This window comes from Delphinapterus leucas, chromosome 11, assembly GCF_059928025.1.
Source record: "Delphinapterus leucas isolate spDelLeu-1000000601 "Yukka" chromosome 11, BTC_Dleu_Yukka2, whole genome shotgun sequence".
NCBI lineage: Eukaryota > Metazoa > Chordata > Mammalia > Artiodactyla > Monodontidae > Delphinapterus > Delphinapterus leucas.
Genome location: NC_143139.1, coordinates 94,771,819 through 94,790,280, shown reverse-complemented (window position 1 = coordinate 94,790,280; position 18,462 = coordinate 94,771,819). Strand labels below are relative to the sequence as shown.

General features: G+C 39.4%; 1 protein-coding gene across 1 annotated transcript in view; it reads right to left on the bottom strand.

The window, feature by feature from the left end:
- XPNPEP3 (X-prolyl aminopeptidase 3) overlaps positions 1-18,462 on the bottom strand; it is a 63,894-nt gene that overhangs the window by 8,209 nt on the left and 37,223 nt on the right. The window contains exons 5-9 of the mRNA XM_022596461.3: positions 16,961-17,023; positions 16,001-16,114; positions 8,680-8,765; positions 2,138-2,318; positions 937-1,057 (exon numbers count right to left, since the gene is read on the bottom strand). Of these exons, the coding sequence (XP_022452169.1) occupies positions 937-1,057; positions 2,138-2,318; positions 8,680-8,765; positions 16,001-16,114; positions 16,961-17,023 (565 nt within the window). The remainder of the gene's footprint in view (positions 1-936; positions 1,058-2,137; positions 2,319-8,679; positions 8,766-16,000; positions 16,115-16,960; positions 17,024-18,462) is intronic.

Below are 18,462 nucleotides of genomic sequence, written 5' to 3'. Positions count from 1 at the left end.
TGCCCGGACTTAAAGGGTGGCATAAAAGATGTGTCCCAACTATAACTTACATCATTTAGAGGTGAAAACGCTTGAAATCTAAGATTGAGATCTGCTTTCATGACAGAAGCAGCATCGATGTTTAAAACTGACTGGTGGGGCTTCCCTGGTGGCGCAGTGGTTGAGAGTCCGCCTGCCGATGCAGGGGACACGGGTTCGTGCCCCGGTCCGGGAAGATCCCACATGCCGCAGAGCGGCTAGGCCCGTGAGCCATGGCCGCTGAGCCTGCGCGGCCGGAGCCTGTGCTCCGCAATGGGAGAGGCCACAACAGTGAGAGGCCCGCGTACCGCCAAAAAAAAAAAAAAAGAGGAAAACAAAAACCTGACTGGTGATATCAATCTTACACTCCACCGTGGCCACCACTTTTCTACTGAATCCTGCCCAACATCCAGCATCATTCAAGCTGGAGAACCATTAGACTGCCAGCTCTCTCTGAAGCTTAGAAGAAAGGATCTGGATACTAAAAAGTGGAATAATGCAGGCAGTTCAATGCAGAGGAGCTGCAACTGAGAACATGGGGAGTTTGAGTGTCTCTGCAGAAAAGTTCCAGGGGCTTCACAAGTGTCAGCAGCCCACCAAGATGACGGGAAGGACTAGTACAAACTGGCCCTGGCAAAGGCAGGGTTAAAAAAAGATTTCTTTCTTAATATCTACTGATCGAAAGTATTCCCCATCTGTTGTTTATTGGAGAAGTCAAATTAAACAAATTGTGTGATGTGAAATAAAAAAGCTCAAGAAAAAATCTAAAAGAAAGTTCCCTTCTACTGGAGAGATTCATTTTCCTGTCTCTTCTAATTTAATTACATTCGTTCAGGTAAAAATAAAGTGTTTACCGTTCTATCTAACACTAGAATTACATGTCCCAAGGGATCAGAGGTTGCTAGCACCTCCCCTTACCTGGCTCCACTGTGATTACCATACCAGGCTGCAGAGGGAGGGAGCGGGGCATGTCTGGAGTGTCGTGGACATCCATCCCGAGGTAATGGCCAACATGATGCGGGCAGTATTTTCGAGCAGCCTGGAAAAGATATTACCTCAGTGTTATTAGAGCAATGACCCCTTAAGGGGAAAGTTGGGCATATATAACGCCATGAGATATGTGTTAATACTGACCCCTGCCCCCAGTTCTGCCACTTGTTTCACCTATCCTCGGGCTAATGCTTAAGAGACTTGAAAACTGCCACCTCTTGTATGCAATTCTGCCAACAGCATTCTAACTAATCCACATTTCTATTCTTACAATTTAATATACTACACACATGCTAACTGGGGTAAGCCCAGTAATGACTACGGCAAATGAAAATCTCTTTTCTTGGGGGAGGGAAGATAATTGTGTTAGAATAGTTCTCTTTTCAGTGTTCGCATGTCCCTCTTAGGAAGGCTACTCTGGAGACTCTAAGTATCTCACAGCAACTTGTGGAGTAGGTATGAAACACCATGTAACACAGTAATTATTAGGCATTTACTAGCTTGGATATTTCTATCCGTTGATTAAAGATTTGTTGGCATGAATAGGAGGAATTTATAGCGTTTTTCCTATTGATAAAAGAAACCCTGGCAGCCTAAACTTGGAGCTAGGAGATGCCTTACTGGTCTGTTTCGTTTGACCACCTGGCATGGTCGCATACCATTTAATTTAAAGCTGAGGCTTTAAATTTTTACTGAACACTATCACATTTTGGATGCAGATGAAATTCACTAAACATGGCAACTGAGGATATTGTTAAAAGTCTCAACAATGTTACTGAAGCCAAGAAACACCCTCCCCTTCGACCTCTACCTTTTCAAAATCACTACAAAAGAATAAAGAGTTAACCTCTCCTCCGTTTTATGTCCTCTTCCACCCTGTCTGTACCAGACTTCATTTTGTTTTCTGAATTCTGAGCTAGTTACACAGTATGCAATGAACCAGATGTGCTGCCATCTTCTGGTAGAAATAAGTATTGCACCTTTTGCTTTAATCCATGTTCAAAAAAAGTCCCTCCTACTGGTGAAGAATCACCAACACCATTTCTAAATCTAATTAGTTTTACGTAGGATAAAAACTAAGCAGCATGTCAGGTGTTCTTAAGAAATGGGGTCAAAGGAAGTGAAGTACCTTGAAGGCATTATTTTCCTTAATGTTCTTCACGATACCCAACTCTTTAAGCTTCTGTCCTATCAGTGTTAGCATCATGCTGTAGATGTTATCCAAGCTTGTTCCAGGGGAGCAGAGAGTCAGACAAGCTTTCTGGACTTCTAGAACAGCTTCATAGAGTTCTGCCTGAGATGCCGTGAACCTGGGGACAGGAAAACCCAAGAACTCGAATTTGGAACTCTCTGATATTGTAGGAAGTTTGCTTCTAAGTTTGATTAGAAAAACTCCAAGGCAATGATGATGGGGCATTGTTGATATTTAGTCAGTACCAGTATAGCATTAATGACAGGACCTCAATCATGCCTAGATGCTCAACAGGAAGAGCAATAACCCTTAAAGCTGGGGCAGCAACAACAATCTCTCCTTCAAACAGTCAGCTGACAGACACGGGGTGAGGTTAAAAGATGCACCCAGCCATGAATGCAGTCAGAGGGCCAGATCAGGCTTACTCTTGATCCTCTCCATTTTTTTTTTTTACCATTAAAAAAACACAAACAAAAAACCAACCAAAAAAAAAAAAAAACAACAGAGCCTAAGGATCCACTTATAGGCAAAGCAGATGTCATGGGATAAACTAATCAATACTTTGGCTATGGGACTTCCCTGGTGGCGCAGTGGTTAAGAATCTGCCTGCCAATGCAGGGGACATGGGTTTGAGCCTGGTCCGCGAAGACCCCACATGCCACAACTACTGAGCCTGCGCTCTAGAGCCCGTGAGCCACAACTACCGAGTCCACCTGCCGCAGCTACTGAAGCCCATGCACCTAGAGCCCGTGCTCCGCAACAAGAGAAGCCACCGCAAATGAGAAGCCCGAGCACTGCAACGAAAACTAGCTCCCGCTTGCCGCAACTAGAGAAAGCCCGCACACAGCAACCTGAAGACCCAACGCAGCCAAAAATAAAGTAAAATAAATTAATTTATAAAATAAGTAAATAAAATGTATTTGTTTAAAAAAAATACTTTGGCTACTAATAACTTACTAGTTTCCAGGTGTCCTTAGTATAATAATTTCTTCGTCAGTAATGGGGAAAAATGAGGGAAAAATACCAAGCTTGGGTGGTATATGATATGTGTTTTTAATACATTTTAAAAAAAATTAACTTATTTTTGGCTGCGTTGGGTCTTCGTTGCTGCATGCGGGCTTTCTCTAAGTTGCGGCAAATGGGGGCTACTCTTTGCTGTGGTGTGTGGGCTTCTCACTGCGGTGGCTTCTCTTACTGCGGAGCACGGGATCTAGGCGCTTGGGCTCAGTAGTCGTGGCGCACGGGCTTAGTTGCTCTGCGGCATGTGGGATCTTCCCAGACCAGGGCTTGAACCCATGTCCTCTGGATTGGCAGGCAGATTCTTAACCACTGTGCTACCAGGGAAGTCCCTATACATTGTTGATGGAATTGTAAATTAGTACAGCCAGTTAAATCAAAGGCCTTAAAGGTGCTCATAAAATTTAAGTTTGTAATTCTGCTCTAAGAAGCCATCCTGACAAAATATTTGAAATTCAAAAAAAGCTGAATATACAAAAATGTTCACTGTGATTTTAAAAATAATTATAATTATAAATGTCCCCTAATAAGAATGGTTAAAGTCAGCAAGGTAATGCTATAATGAAAACCTACACACCCATCTCCCAGGTTCAGCCATTATTAACACTGTTATGTTTGTCATTGATGAGTATAAACATGCTCCACCCCATCTCAGTATTACTAAACACTTTTTAACAATTCTTTTTCTAATGTAAATTTTATATACACTGAAATGTACAAATCTGAGCTCTACAATTCTGACAAATGGATGTGCTGGTGGTGATGAAGCTGGGGACACTGAACCCCTAAATTCTGCTGAGTCATCTTTGCTAGGAGAAGCAGCCCTTCTACCCCAGTCTGAGGAGGCCAACCTTGTTTTGACTGAGAACCTACAGGTATCTCCCCAGAGGCAGCTGCCTTGGTAGTTGCTTCTAGACCCACAACTAGACGTTACTCCCAGCAGGTCCCAAAAAGTTAGGTACAAAGTGTGACCCATGACGAGATGCACTATAATCCAAAAAGAACTGCACGATTTTTCCTATTTATATAGACAAAAATCTGGGAATATGTATAGAAATGGATGTTCATGTGTGGGCTAATGATGGAAGGAACATAAAGTTGGATCAGGCTGAATTTATTGATAGGGGTCCACTAAGGAGAGATTCTGGATTCAATGCTGAAGCTTGAGGGCTCAGAAAGGCTCTAACGGTTTATTTGGTTGGTTGGCTGAAACATGGATCAAAAGGTAGCCTGCACTAAATGAATTCAAATACCAGAACTACTTTGCTATGTTGGAGAAAGAATTCTGCCTCAAGACTGCAACATCAGCTTTTGCCTGAGTTTCCAGCCTGCAGTTCTGCCCTCTGAAATTCAGAAATGCCAATCCCCATGATCACATAAGCCAGTTCTTTAAAATCAATCGATCATCAACCAACCTACCTACCTACATATGCATACATACATAATATATCCCACTGGCTGTTTCCCTGGAGAAATGAGATCCAGATCCATATCCCTATGACACAGAACATTGCCATCCCCCTCGTGGAAGTTCCTCATGTCTATTTCTAATCAACACCCCTACCTCGAGAGGGAAACACTGTTCTGATTATTTTCACCTTAGTTTTGCCTATTCTAGCATGTCATATAAATGGAATCAGACAATATGTACTCTTTTGTGTTGAACTTCCTTCATTAAGAATAATGTCCATGGTGTTATTTTGATCAGTAGTTTGTCCCCTGTTTATTGCTGAGTGGTATTCCATTGTATGAATAGTCCACAATTTGTGTATTCATTCCCTTGCTGATGGACATTTAGGTCATTTCCAGTTTTTGGCTACTGTGAATAAAACTGTTATGAATATTCTTGTACAAGTCTTTTTGTTCCCGTTGCACTGCACCACTGCCAACACTTGGTATGGTTGGTCTCTTTAATTTCAACCATTCTAGTGGATGTGTAGAGGTTTAACATGCATTTTCCTCAATGACTAACAATGATGAATACACATATTTGTTCACATATTATCTCATTATCCTTTTGATATCTGTAGGATTTATTGTGATATCCTCTTTCCTGATCACACAGCTCCAGCAGATTCATGGGAGTAATGTTCTTTAAGTTCCCACCTAACGATCTGTACCCTTTATAGCTGAAAGTTTCTTTTGCTGCAGATAAAATCTTTGGCTCACACTTTTGTTCTCTGAGCATCTTTAATACATTACACTATTTTCTTCTTTCATAAAGCTTGGCTTTTGAAAAGTCTGATAACAGTCTAGTTTCCTTTCCTTCCTTTCCTCTTTTTTTCTAAGTCCCCAAAAGAATTTTTCTTTTCCTTGCAGGTTCAGAATTTTACTAGACTATGTCTTGGTGTTGTTTTTTCCTGGGCTGATATTCTCAGGTACGCAGTGTGCTCTTTCTAAGGTAGTTTCAATATTTTTTTTTCAGGAAAATTTTAAATTATAGTTTTTAGTATTTGTTCTGTTCCCTTGCTTTGGTTTTCTTCTTCAGGGCTTCCTTCATGTGTATGTTCTAACTCTTTGCCTATTTTTAAAATTTAAAAAAAATTTTTGGCTGTGTTGGGTCTTTGTTGCTGCACATGGGCTTTCTCTAGTTGCAACAGGCGGGGGCTACTCTTCGTTGCAGGGCGTGGGCTTCTCATTTGCGGTGGCTTCTCTTGTTGCAGAGCACGGTCTCTAGGTGTGTGGGCTGCAGTAGTTGTGGCGCTCAGGCTCAGTAGTGTGGCTCGTGGGCTTTAGAGAACAGGCTCAGTAGCTGTGGTGCATGGGCTTGGTTGCTCTGCGGCATGTGGGATCTTCCCGGACCAGGGCTCGAACCTGTGTCCCCTGCATTGGCAGGCAGATTCTTTTTTTTTTTTTTAATTGGTTTGATTTCTTTATTTTAAAATAAATTTATTTATTTATTTTTGGCTGTGTTGGGTCTTCGTTGCTGCACATGGGCTTTCTCTAGTTGCGGGGAGCAGGGGCTACTCTTCTTTGCGGTGCAGGGGCTTCTCATTGTGGTGGCTCCTCTTGTTGCAGAGCACGGGCCCTAGAGCGCAGGCTCAATAGTTGTGGCACACGGGCTTCGTTGCTCCGTGGCATGTGGGATCTTCCCGGACCAGGGCTCGAACCCATGTCCCCTGCACTGGCAGGCGGATTCTTAACCACTGTGCCACCAGGGAAGCCCAGCAGGCAGATTCTTAACCACTGTGCCACCAGGGAAGCCCCTGAAATGATTTTAAATTTATTTCTAATTCTTTTCTGAGTTTGTCACTTCATTACCAAGATTTTCTAATTCTGATATATGTTGTTTTTTCATGTTTTGAATGATTTGCTTTAAAAATTTTTAGCTTGTTTTAAAACAAAAGGGCATTGTTTTGATCTATTTTGTAGTCATGTCTTTCTGGCATGCTTTCATTTCTGTAGGGATGTTATTCTGCTCCTTATTCTCCTTTTGCTTTTAATAACTTTTTATGAGATTTAACCTAGAAGCTTTTTTTTTTTTTTTTGGCCGTGTTGGGCAGCATGCAGGGTCTTAGTTCCCTGACAAGGGATCAAACCTGCGCCCCCTACAGTGGAAGCATGGAGTCTTAACCACTGGACCTCCAGGGAAGTCCCCTAGATGCTTTTTTAATTGCTTATTTTATATGAAATTAATTTCCTGTACTTTTAGAATAAGGCAGGATTTATAAAAGATTTAACTTCAGAGTGTAATCTTCTGTTGTTCTGGTGTAGTGGTAAAAAACAAGGCAGCTTGTTTCAGATCTTTCCTTAGTTCTTCTCCCTCACTTAGGTTTTATTTATTTATTTGCTGCACTGCATGGCCCTTGGGATCTTTTCCCCCCGACCAGGGATTGAACCCCGGCCAAGGCAGTGAAAGTGCCAAGTCCTAACTACTGGACTGCCAGGGGACTCCCTTTCCCCCCTCTTTGATTTGGATCATCTCATTCTTTCCTCTCTTTAGTTCCTAACCTGCTCAATTTCTGTTCTACTTCTAGCAGTTTACCTTAAGTGTGAGTCCCTGTCTTAGAAGGGAGCCCAGCACCTTCAGACTTTCTTGGGCCACTGGATTGGCAAATTCTTCCCATTTTCAGCTTCTGTTCTGAAATTGGCTCATTATCCTGACTGTGAATAGCTGTTGGTTATTTTGGGGTTCTCCTGTTTTCAGGTCTGTCAGTTAGCCTCCCCCACCATTGCTGCTTCCTTCTCCTTCCACACAGATACTGATACCACCCAGGTCTTGTGGTTGTACATAGTATGTTCATAACTATTTGTATTTTGAGATTTTAAGGATACCCCATTACCTGGTGTTTGGGATACCAGTCACTACCTAGTTGTTCCATTCTTATTTGAAAATTTGGAAAGACTGAAAAACTATTATTTGCTGCCATCTCTCCAGAATCCCTGATTCTTTTTATAGTTTTTGGTTTCTTACTGAGATTCTCTGTCTGTTCACACATTACACTTATATCTTCCTTTAACTCCTTGAGCACAGCTATTGTTAGCTGCCTTAAAGTCCTCATCTGCTAATTGTAACATTAGGGTTATTTAGGATCTGTTTTTATTGACTATAATTTTATTGATTATGGGTCACATTTTCCTGATTCTTATGTCTAGTGATTTTTTAAAATGAACAGTAGAAGTTATGAATGATACAATGTAGAGATTCTAAAATTCTGTTATGTTCTTCTGAAGAGTGATTTTGTTAACTTGGCTGGATTCAAACTGCAAGCTCTGCTCTTAGTGGGAAGTAACTAAAGTCTCTGCTCAGTCCATTCAAATTCTGGCTGCCAGTATTTTGCTGAGCCTCCTGGGATCTCACCCTAGAATATAATGTAGTGATCAGCCAAGGATTTTGGAATATTTTATACGCAAATTTTGGACCTCCTCACCCTTTTTTGCAGTACCCTCTCTTTCAGGATTTCCCATCTTTCTGGTTCCTTGCTAGTATCTAATTCTGTCCTTTAACACCTCAGGCCAACTAGGCTGTGGCTTCTTGATGCCCAAGCTGTGTGAATTGGGGAGTTCCCTCAAGCAAAATACTCTAACCACTTAGACCTAACCCATTATAGCTCTTCTTTCAAGGATAGACTTATGCTGCTATTTCTACAGGCTTTTAGGAAGCTTTCTAGTGCCTTTAAATACTTGTTTTTAATATTTTGTCCAGATTCTATAATTGTTATCGGAGGGTTAATCTGTCCAAACTATTCTACCATAACCTAAATATTATCTTTGTACTCAGAAAATAAAAACTTAAATTTGTTTTCAAAAAATGTGTGTGTGCACATGTTAACTAGGTGTTTTTAGGTGCCTGATCCTTGATATGATTAATAAAAAACAGTCTTAGAAAATAATCAGGAGCTTTGTAAAGGCAGTTAATGTGTACTAGAGGGAACCTGTATATTTCTTTAGTTCTTTATTCCAAATAGACCCATATTCTAACTCATACCCCTAAGAAGCAGTGGGATCTTTGGAAGCCCTACCTGCCATTGACAGGCCAGGTACGAGTGATGTCACTCACATAGCAAGAAGACTCACAACCTCCATCCAGCAGCACCATTTCCCCATCCTGGAACAAAAGTAAGACAGGTAAAAGTAGGTGACTTAACGACTGTCAGTTCTTTCTTCTTCTAATTTAAACTCTTCATGCCTTTCATTTTATAAAAAACAAAACAAAACAAAAACTCTACTTTAAAGGAGACTAATCTTCTCTGGTTCCTTCTCACAAGAAATAGTGTCTAAGTTTTTCATATGAATTCACACTGGCTCAAGAAAGATGGCACTGTAGAGTGGTTAAGTGCATTGGCTCTGGAACCAGAGTGCTGGGGTTTGAATTACTAGGTGTAAGCATTAGCATTTATGATTTATTAACATCATAAATATTACCATTATCACTATTAATTAAAAAAATCCTATATAGGTTGTTATCCAGGGCCTTTATTCAAATATAATTACCCGTTAACCATTTAACTTTAGAATATCACTTTCCCTTCTGCTCTCCATCAAAATACATGTGGGGGGAAAACAAACAAACAAACAAACCCCAAACAAAAACCAAACCAAAAAACCCAAAAAACTCTGGGTACATCTCTCTTTTACTACTTGTCATGTTATACTGAAATTTTCTATTTATGCCCTTGAAGACAGGCCATATCTTATTCATATCTAAATAAGCACAGAACTTGGCACATAGTAGAATAATGGTCAAATAATTACATATATAATAATGGCAAGAAGAATGAATGTGGTTTTTGTTTCTGGAAACATGATAGAATAAATTTTAGGTAACAACTAGATCCTGGACAAAAATATATTTTATGAAATGTTGACATTACATCATATAAGAGACATCTTAAAGACTTTTTTTCTTGAATAAAAACAACCCAGAGGGGCTTCCCTGGTGGCGCAGTGGTTGAGAGTCCACCTGCTGATGCAGGGGACACGGGTTCGTGCCCCGGTCCGGGAAGATCCCACATGCCACGGAGCGGCTGGGCCCGTGAGCCATGGCCGCTGAGCCTGCGCGTCCGGAGCCTGTGCTCCGCAATGGGAGAGGCCACAACAGTGAGAGGCCCGTGTAACGCAAAAAAAAAAAAAAAAAAATCAACCCAGAACTGAAACTAGAGCTGAGTAGTGATAAGGTAAGTGTTACAGTATATAGGAAAGAAGGTGTTGCAAAGTGGGGAAGATGAAGTGGAGATTCCTGCATTAACCCAGGACACTCATAGGGGATAATAGGGCCCCAGGTCATTAGGACCCACTTCACTCTGGCAAAAGCAAATGCAAATAACATTTAGAGGAAATAGCGCCCAAATTTGGGATTGCATAATTTCCCAAAAATAACAACAAGCAAATATGAGTTCACAACCAAAGGCTGTCAAGCACACGAGGCAGTAGGTCACTGTGAGTGAGAGTCAGCAGGAACAACAAATACCAAATTTAGATCTTCCAGAATTCCACACAATGGAGTTATGAGATACAGAATTGCTATTATGAAATGTTTAAAGGGATAAAAAATGGAATCACAAAGGGTAACAAGCAACAAGAGACAATTGAGAATAACTGTGGATTTGAAGGGAACCAAATGGAAATAAAAACAACTGCTGAAATAAAATACTCAGTGTATGGCTGAAGTAGTAGGTTAGACAAATGAAGAGAAAATTTAGTTTCCTGGAAGACAGACCTACGAAAATCCCCTAGAGTATGACACAGACAGACAAGGCAAATGTAAACATGAAAGAAACATTAACTATTGAAAACAGAAAAGAGGTTTAACATACATCTAACTGAAGACCTTGAAGGAGTGAACAGAGAGAATGTGGGAGAGATGATATCTGGAGAAATAATGTCTGAGAATTTCCTAGAACTAATGAAGACATGAATCTACAGATTCAGGAAGCAGAGGTATCATAATGAGGACATGTAAAAATAAATTTGTATTTAGATATATAATAAAACTGAGAAATACCAAAGAAAAAGATATCTTAATGCAGCAAAAGCAAAAAGAAATTTCATAAAGGAATGATAATTATTATACTTTAAAATCAGCAACACTGAAAGTCAGAAGAAAGGAGTATAATCTATTAAAATTGATGACTGAAAATAACTGTCAATCTAGGATGGTTTTCCTCAGCACAGCCATCTTTCAAGAATGAGAATGAAATAAAGATGTTTTGGCTAAACAAAAGTAGAAAAAGTTTATCAGCTACACACCTTCATCTAAAGGATGTTCTTTAGGTAGAAGGGAGGTGATCCCAGAAAGGCCATCTAAGATGCAAGAAGGAAAGATCAACATGCAGGTAAATCTAAACAAACTCTGTTAGAAGGGGGCTCTGCTTTGACCTATTCCTGACAGCTAGATGTAGCCGTGGTGAGCTCAGAGGCAGAACCACAGGGCAGCCTGCTGTCTCTGACTAGATCTCTGCCAGATGCCTACCAGCTGGTCCATGACAGAGTCCTTCCAGATGCCCCAACAGACCTCTGCATTTCTCACGGCTTCTTGATGACCCTGCCCGCTAAGTTGAAAAGTTTCAGATAACTGAAGCCAGACTATGACCTAGAAGTTTTTGACTATTTTCTCTTATTTCTTATTTAGGTCACTTCATCTAATAATGGCAATATGTCTCTCTCCCTGTAAAGCTAGATTTGTGCTTATTCTCTAGTTTTTCAAGGATGAATACTATATTTAGGAATAGGTACACTGGTGGTAAAACTATGAAGAAAAACAAAAAAAAAAAGGTTAAAACAAAAGTCAAGATGGTAGGAGACAGAAAGGGAGATGTGCTTGAGATTGCCCAAGGGACTACTAAGGTATAAGCAATGATCTTCTTATCCTTGATGGTGAATACATGGTTGTTCATTTTATCATTATTATTTTAAACAGTATATTATATTTATTGTTTATAATATATGATAAGTTTGTATTTAGAAATATAATAAAACTGAGAAATACCAAAGAAAAAGAAATCTTAATGCAGCAAAAGCAAAAAGAAACAGTGGAATATAATGAAAAAAACACATGGAATATAATGAAAGTGAAATATTAATCCTTAAATAATTATAATTAGAACAGAAGAAAGGATGAATATTAATGAGTTTAGGGAATTCCCTGGTGGTCCAGTGGTTAGGACCCGGTGCTTTCACTGCAGGGGGCCCAGGTTTGGTCCCTGGTCTGGGAACTAAGATCCTGTAAGCCATGTGGCATGGCCAGAAAAAAGAGTTTAGCATCTAATTTAAGAAGTTTAGGGCTTCCCTGGTGGTGCAGTGGTTGAGAGTCCGCCTGTGGATGCAGGGGATACGGGTTCGTGCCCCCGTCCGGGAAGATCCCACATGCCGCGGAGCGGCTGGGCCCGTGGGCCACGGCTGCTGAGCCTGCGCGTCTGGAGCCTGTGCTCTACAACGGGAGAGGCCACAACAGTGAGAGGCCTGTGTACCACAAAAAAAAAAAAAAAAAAAAAAGCTTAAAAAAAGAACAAGAGAATAAACACAAAGAGTAGAAGAGTGAAATTAACAAAGGCCAGGGCACAGTGTGATGAGATAATAAACAAAGACAAAATAGCATTAATGATGTGCAAAGTTTTTTTTTTTTTAGTATTTTTATTTATTTATTTTAAAAATTATTATTTATTTATTTATTTAATTTTTGGCTGTGTTGGGTCTTAGTTGCGGTACGCGGGATCTTCACTGAGGCACGCAGGAGAGAAGATGGTTTTAAAAGACTAATAAAAACCCACAAACCTCTGCTGAGATTTCTTTGCACAGATCTTAAGTATATAGAATTAAGTCTGTTTTGTCTGTTTTGTCAAATGTATACACCCATGTAACCACACCCTCATGGCCCTACCCAGTCAACACCCCATCAGAAGCAACCACTAATCTGATTTCTATCACCATAGATTAGTTTTGCTTATTTCAGAACTTCATATAAATAGAATCATATAGTTTGCAATTTTCTTGTGTCTGGCTTATTTATTCAGTGTAATGCTTTTGGGATCATTCATGCTGTTGGCAGTGCTGTAGTTTGCTCCTTCTTATTTCAAGGGTATATCACATGGTAATTTCCATATCTAATATCCTGGTTATGGACCCCTGGACTATTATGAGTACACTTGCTATCAACATTCTTGTATAAGGCATTTTTTGGACATATGTTTTCATTTTTCTTGGAAAAATACCTAAAAAGAAACTGCTGGTTCACAGAGAATATGTTTGTTTACTTTTAAAGAAACTGTCTATTAAGATTTATTAGAAAAGGGACTTCCCTGGTGGTGCAGTGGTTAAGAATCTTCCTGCCAATGCAGGGGACACAGGTTCGAGCTCTGGTCCGGGAAGATCCCACAGGCTGTGGTGCAACTAAGCCTGCGAGCCACAACTACTGAGCCTGTGCTCTAGAGCCCACAAGCCACAACTACTGAGCCCTTGTGCCACAACTACTGAAGCCTGCATGCCTAGAGCCTGTGCTCCACAACAAGAGAAGCCACCGCAATGAGAAGCACGTGTAACACAACGAAGAGTAATCCCTGCTCGCCACAACTAGAGAAAGCCCACACACAGCAGCAAGGACCCAATGCAGCCAAAAATAAATAAACAAACAAACAAATAAAGATATCAAGAATGTAAAAAGGTACATAAAGGGAAAACAAAACAAAAGAAAAAAAAGAAGGTAAAAGGGTACATTAGTACAAACACAAAAGATTAAAATGTAAGATAATACTACAATTTTAAAAACTTAGACAAAATGGTACAAAAATATAATCTACCAAACTGTCTCCAGAAGAATGGAAATATAAACTGATAAAAACACTTCGGAAATGTCTGGCGTTTTCTATGAAAGTTGCAAATATGCATATCCTATGACCCAGCAATTCCATTATTAGGTGTCTCTTAGGCAACCTTGATAACTTACATACCATGAATAATGTACAAGAATGTTCACAGAACATTGTTCATAATGGTAAAAACCTGGAGAATATATAAATATCCATCTATGGATATTTATCACATTAAGAAATTCAAACTGAAAAAATTTTATAATATTTATTCATTTAAAAATAACAATAAACCCACTAATTACATGCTAAAATAACATTTTTAATGAAAATAACTATTTTTCTAAATAAAAATATTTAGTTAGAAAAGTGGCAGTGTTTTACATTTTTGCAAATCTCTGTCTAGCATAGACAAAGAGAAGACAGCTGGAGTCTCATCTTTGCTTCTGCATTCAAGTTGGTGTGATATTGCATGTCATAAGGCCTCTGGGATACTTCACAGTACAGTTGAGAGAAAATAAGAGTGAAAAAGAGCACATAATGTAATGTCTTAGTATTCTTATGAAAATATATTTAACTTCACAGGCCATACTCTACCTGCTATTCTACACTCTAGCAATTACAATGAACAAACTACAGCGGCATACAACAATATACTGCTGTACAAAAGAAGACACAGACATAATATTTCAAATACATAAAGTTCAAACATGACCAAAACCAAATTATATAAACTACTTTATTAATTGTAAAATAAAAAGAAAAGCAAAGACATGATCACCATAAAAACTGGGAGAGTGTTACCCTATCAGGGAGAGAGGGAGTTATCACAGGGAGGGAAGGACCACATGGTGGAAAAGCTTCTTGGGGGTGGGGGGGTCACAGTAATGTCCTATTTCAGGGGTTAAGTGTTTCCTGTAAAGGGCTAGATAATATTTATTTTGTGGACCGTACTGCCTCTGGTGCAACTACTCAACTCTGCCATGGGGTGGGGGTGGGGGAGTGGAAACCACTGTGTTCCAATAAAGCTTTATTTAAAAAACAAAGTGGCAGGCTGGATTTCACCCAGAGGGCTGTAGCTTGCCTACACGTTTTATTTCTTGACCTGGGTAACGGTCACATGGGTGTTAACTTTATAATTACCCATTAAACTATTCTTTTATGGTTTAAGTACTTTTCCAGTAGTTACATTTTACAATAAGAAATGTAAAATAAATAAATAAAGGAAAAGAAAAATAGAAAGCCTCAGTATATTAAAGAAATTGAATCATAGTTAAAAATCCCACAAAAGATATCTGGCCCGAATAATTCCACAGGAGAGTCCTACCCAATTTTCAAGAAACATTAATTCAAACCATTTTACAATATTAAAAAATAAACTATTCATTTTATGAGTTTAGTTTGACCTTGAAATGAAAACCATAAAGTCAGTATGAGAAAAATTATAAGACAATCTCATTCATGTACACAAATCAGAATATCCTAAACAACACATTAGCAAGTTGAAAGCAGTAATGCCAAAGATAAGAAAAGATGCTTAACTTCACTGGTAATTGAGGTAATGGAAATGAAGACCACAATGAGATACTGTTTTATTCCAACTAAAATGGCAAAAATTGAGAAGTCTGATAATATCAGGGGATGGAAAGGATGTGGTGAACAGAATTATACACTGCTGGTAGGAGTGTAAACAGATACAAATACCTGAGAAAAAATTTGTATTATCTTATCGTACTTGAGGTTAAAAGAAAAGTTTGAGTCCCCAAAACTACATATAGCAATATATGATTTTTATATATTTCATAAACAAGCAGAACTAATAAATATTGTTTGGGGAATCATGTCTATGTGATAAAACTATTGAAAAAATCAAGAGAATGACAAACAAAATTTAGGATACTGGTTAGTGACCTTTGGGAGGGAGGCAGTAGGGTGCCAGAGCATAAGGGTACTCACGCAGATGTAACATATTGGTAATGTTCTGGCTCTTGAGTTGAGTCGTTGGTTCATGGGTATTCATTAAAAAAAATTATATTGTATAATTTATGTTTGCTATATTTATTTTTTGAATTTACTGTAAATTAAAGTAGATAATTAAAAATAGACTTAATAAAGGAATACACGATTCTTTACTTGTATAGTCACTTGGGGAGAAAACCATAAAAAATAAGTTCCCTCACAGCTACAAGATAGTTGTAAAACCTGTCTGCTCCCAAAATATGCTTGGCCCACTGTTGCCACAAGTCCTTAGCAAAGGAGCTTTATCAAGTGAAATGAGCAGAGGCTTTAGACTAGAATAGTTGGCTCTGCACTAACGAGTTACCTAATTTTTTAGTTTATTTTCCTCATCTATTATACAGGCATGTTAATAATTGTTCCTATCTCACAGTGCTAATGTGCAGATCAAATGAGATCATGTCTGTAAGGGATTTATAAATAGCAGTTAGTTTGTGAAAGCTGAAGTTTAGGGGACCATGAGGTTAGAGTTTACTAAGACATCTGGACCCAGAGGAAGCAGCACTGAAGGGGGTCTGTGTACCTTGATGCGTTGATTGTTCTTCACATAGTGCAGAGTGTTTGACCGATTACCTCCAGCCACCACAGGTGGGTAGGCTAAGATGTCTGCACCACGAGCCCGGCATTCAAATTCAAACTGCAAAACAACAGCAAAGTACGACTGAAAGTCTGACTGAGATTTCCTCAGGGCAGCCCCAGCACAGGCTCTCTTCAACAGCCCATACCTCCATTCAAGTACTTATCTTAAGTTAACAATGGAAAACTATTTGTCACACCTTTTTAACCAAACTATTATGCTGTAACTTCAGGCCATTTCTTTTATGCTCACCCCAATACTGTTATTCAACTCTATTATTAAATCTGTTCTTTTCTCCTGAGTGCTCTAACTTTCCTGTGATTTTCAAACTGTTAAGTCCAGAAGAGAACATGGAAAACCTATGATTGGGCTGAGCACAGAGAAACGGTCAGATACTTTACATGTTACTATTTGTTTTTTCTTATTTAGATCAACACTGAAATATGGCTTGCATTTTCAACAACAGCTCTAAATTACCAATTTCAACCTTTCACATAGCTACCGACCTACATGCTCTGGAAGTGTGAAAAAGGATGCTAGGGAAACGGTAAATTCTACTAATTTCATTATATCCTAGGATGGAGCTGGAGACTGGTTCATATCGGCTACTATCTGCAACACCACCTCAGATTCTTTGCCTTTACATTACTTAAACAGTATTATTCTTCTTAACTCACACTTGCAAAAAGTCTTTCCTTCTTTACCTGTTCTACTTCGCAATTTTCTCCATCTAATTGTAGCTCTACATATTTTAGACTCATCTAATAAATTACCACTGACATTTAAGAACCAAATCCTCTCCACTGATATCTTGCTCACTTCCATGAAAGCCAACTGGATGCCATATGCAAATCAATGAAACTACATTTGCGTCCAACAAAACTTTTCCAGCCATTTAATGCTCACCTTAGCATAAAGAAAGCCTTCCTCTACAGGGGCTTTGCTGGCAAACATGGTCTCTATGAAAGCCTGCAAAAAGAATGAAGAATGAAAAGAACATAGTCTCATTTTAACTACGCTGCTTATTCAAATGTTCAAAATACTGGCGGTCAAACGAAAAGCACACTTCTCCCCAACTTTGTCAACCTGAAGTTATGGCTTTGTGGGCATCATAATACAGATTTCCAAAGGGGAAAATATTGCTTTCAGTAATAGCTGACTGATGACAGACTTAGTGGAAGGGCACCCAACCTACCCACTTAGAATATACATTGTATATTAGAATAAGCTACATGGAAACACATTTGACATTTACATTACAAAATGCTTCTACAGCCCTGGAATGTATGAAATTGTGGATTGACTGGTCCAGTCTACAGCAAGGTTCCCCAACCCTGGCACTATCAGCATTTTGGGCTAGATTATTCTTTGTTTGAGGGCTGTCCTGTTCAATGTAGGATGACAGTAGCATTTCCCAACTGTGATAATCAGATGTTGCCAAATGTCCCCTGGGGGACACAGAACTGCCCTCAGTTGAGAACCACCAGCCTATACTACCAATGTAAGTACTGTAATTCTCTATGTGTCATGTTTTCTACCTTTATAAACATACATGTTTATAATTCACCACTGTACCTTGTTCCAAAAAGGATTCTGATTAGATTACATGGATACATAAAATACAAGATAGCATGAATTCATGGTAGAGTTAGAAAAAAGGCAGGCTTGAGAGGAATGATGCTAAACAAAACCAAACCAAAAAGAGGCATACCATAATGACCTTCACAACTACTATGGCTAATATGGACAGGCCACAAATTAATCTCTGAGTTTTCTAGCAGTCAATGCGAAAAGGAAACCTCTGTCGGCTATATAATTTCCAGTGTCTGTGGGATAAAAACAAACCAGTTGCACAGGAATATGATTATATGATACTACAACTAGAAAGGAATTTCTCTCAAGTTGTTAAATGAAGTAATGAATTGAGGAAGAAATGTTTTTAATACCACTTTTTTTTTTTTTTTTTTGCTGTACACGGGCCTCTCACTGTTGTGGCCTCTCCCGTTGCGGAGCATAGGCTCCGGACGCGCAGGCCCAGCGGCCATGGCTCACGGGCCCAGCTGCTCCGCGGCATGTGGGATCTTCCCGGACCAGGGCACGAACCCATGTCCCCTGCATCGGCAGGCGGACTCTCAACCACTGCGCCACCAGGGAAGCCCAATAACACTTCTTAATACAAGGTAACATCATCATAAAGCCCAAGAGAGGAAAAGCAACTGGGATGTAATGGGAATATCTGCATGGCCTGCTGCCTTTTCTCATTCTCATCTTCAGATGTCTCATCCTCAGAGAGGCCTTTCCTGACCACCCTATATCTAAATTAGCATTTTCCATCACACTTTATCCCCCTCCATTGCTTCATTTTTCCTCACAGTATTTAATTCCAGCTGACTATATATCATATATTT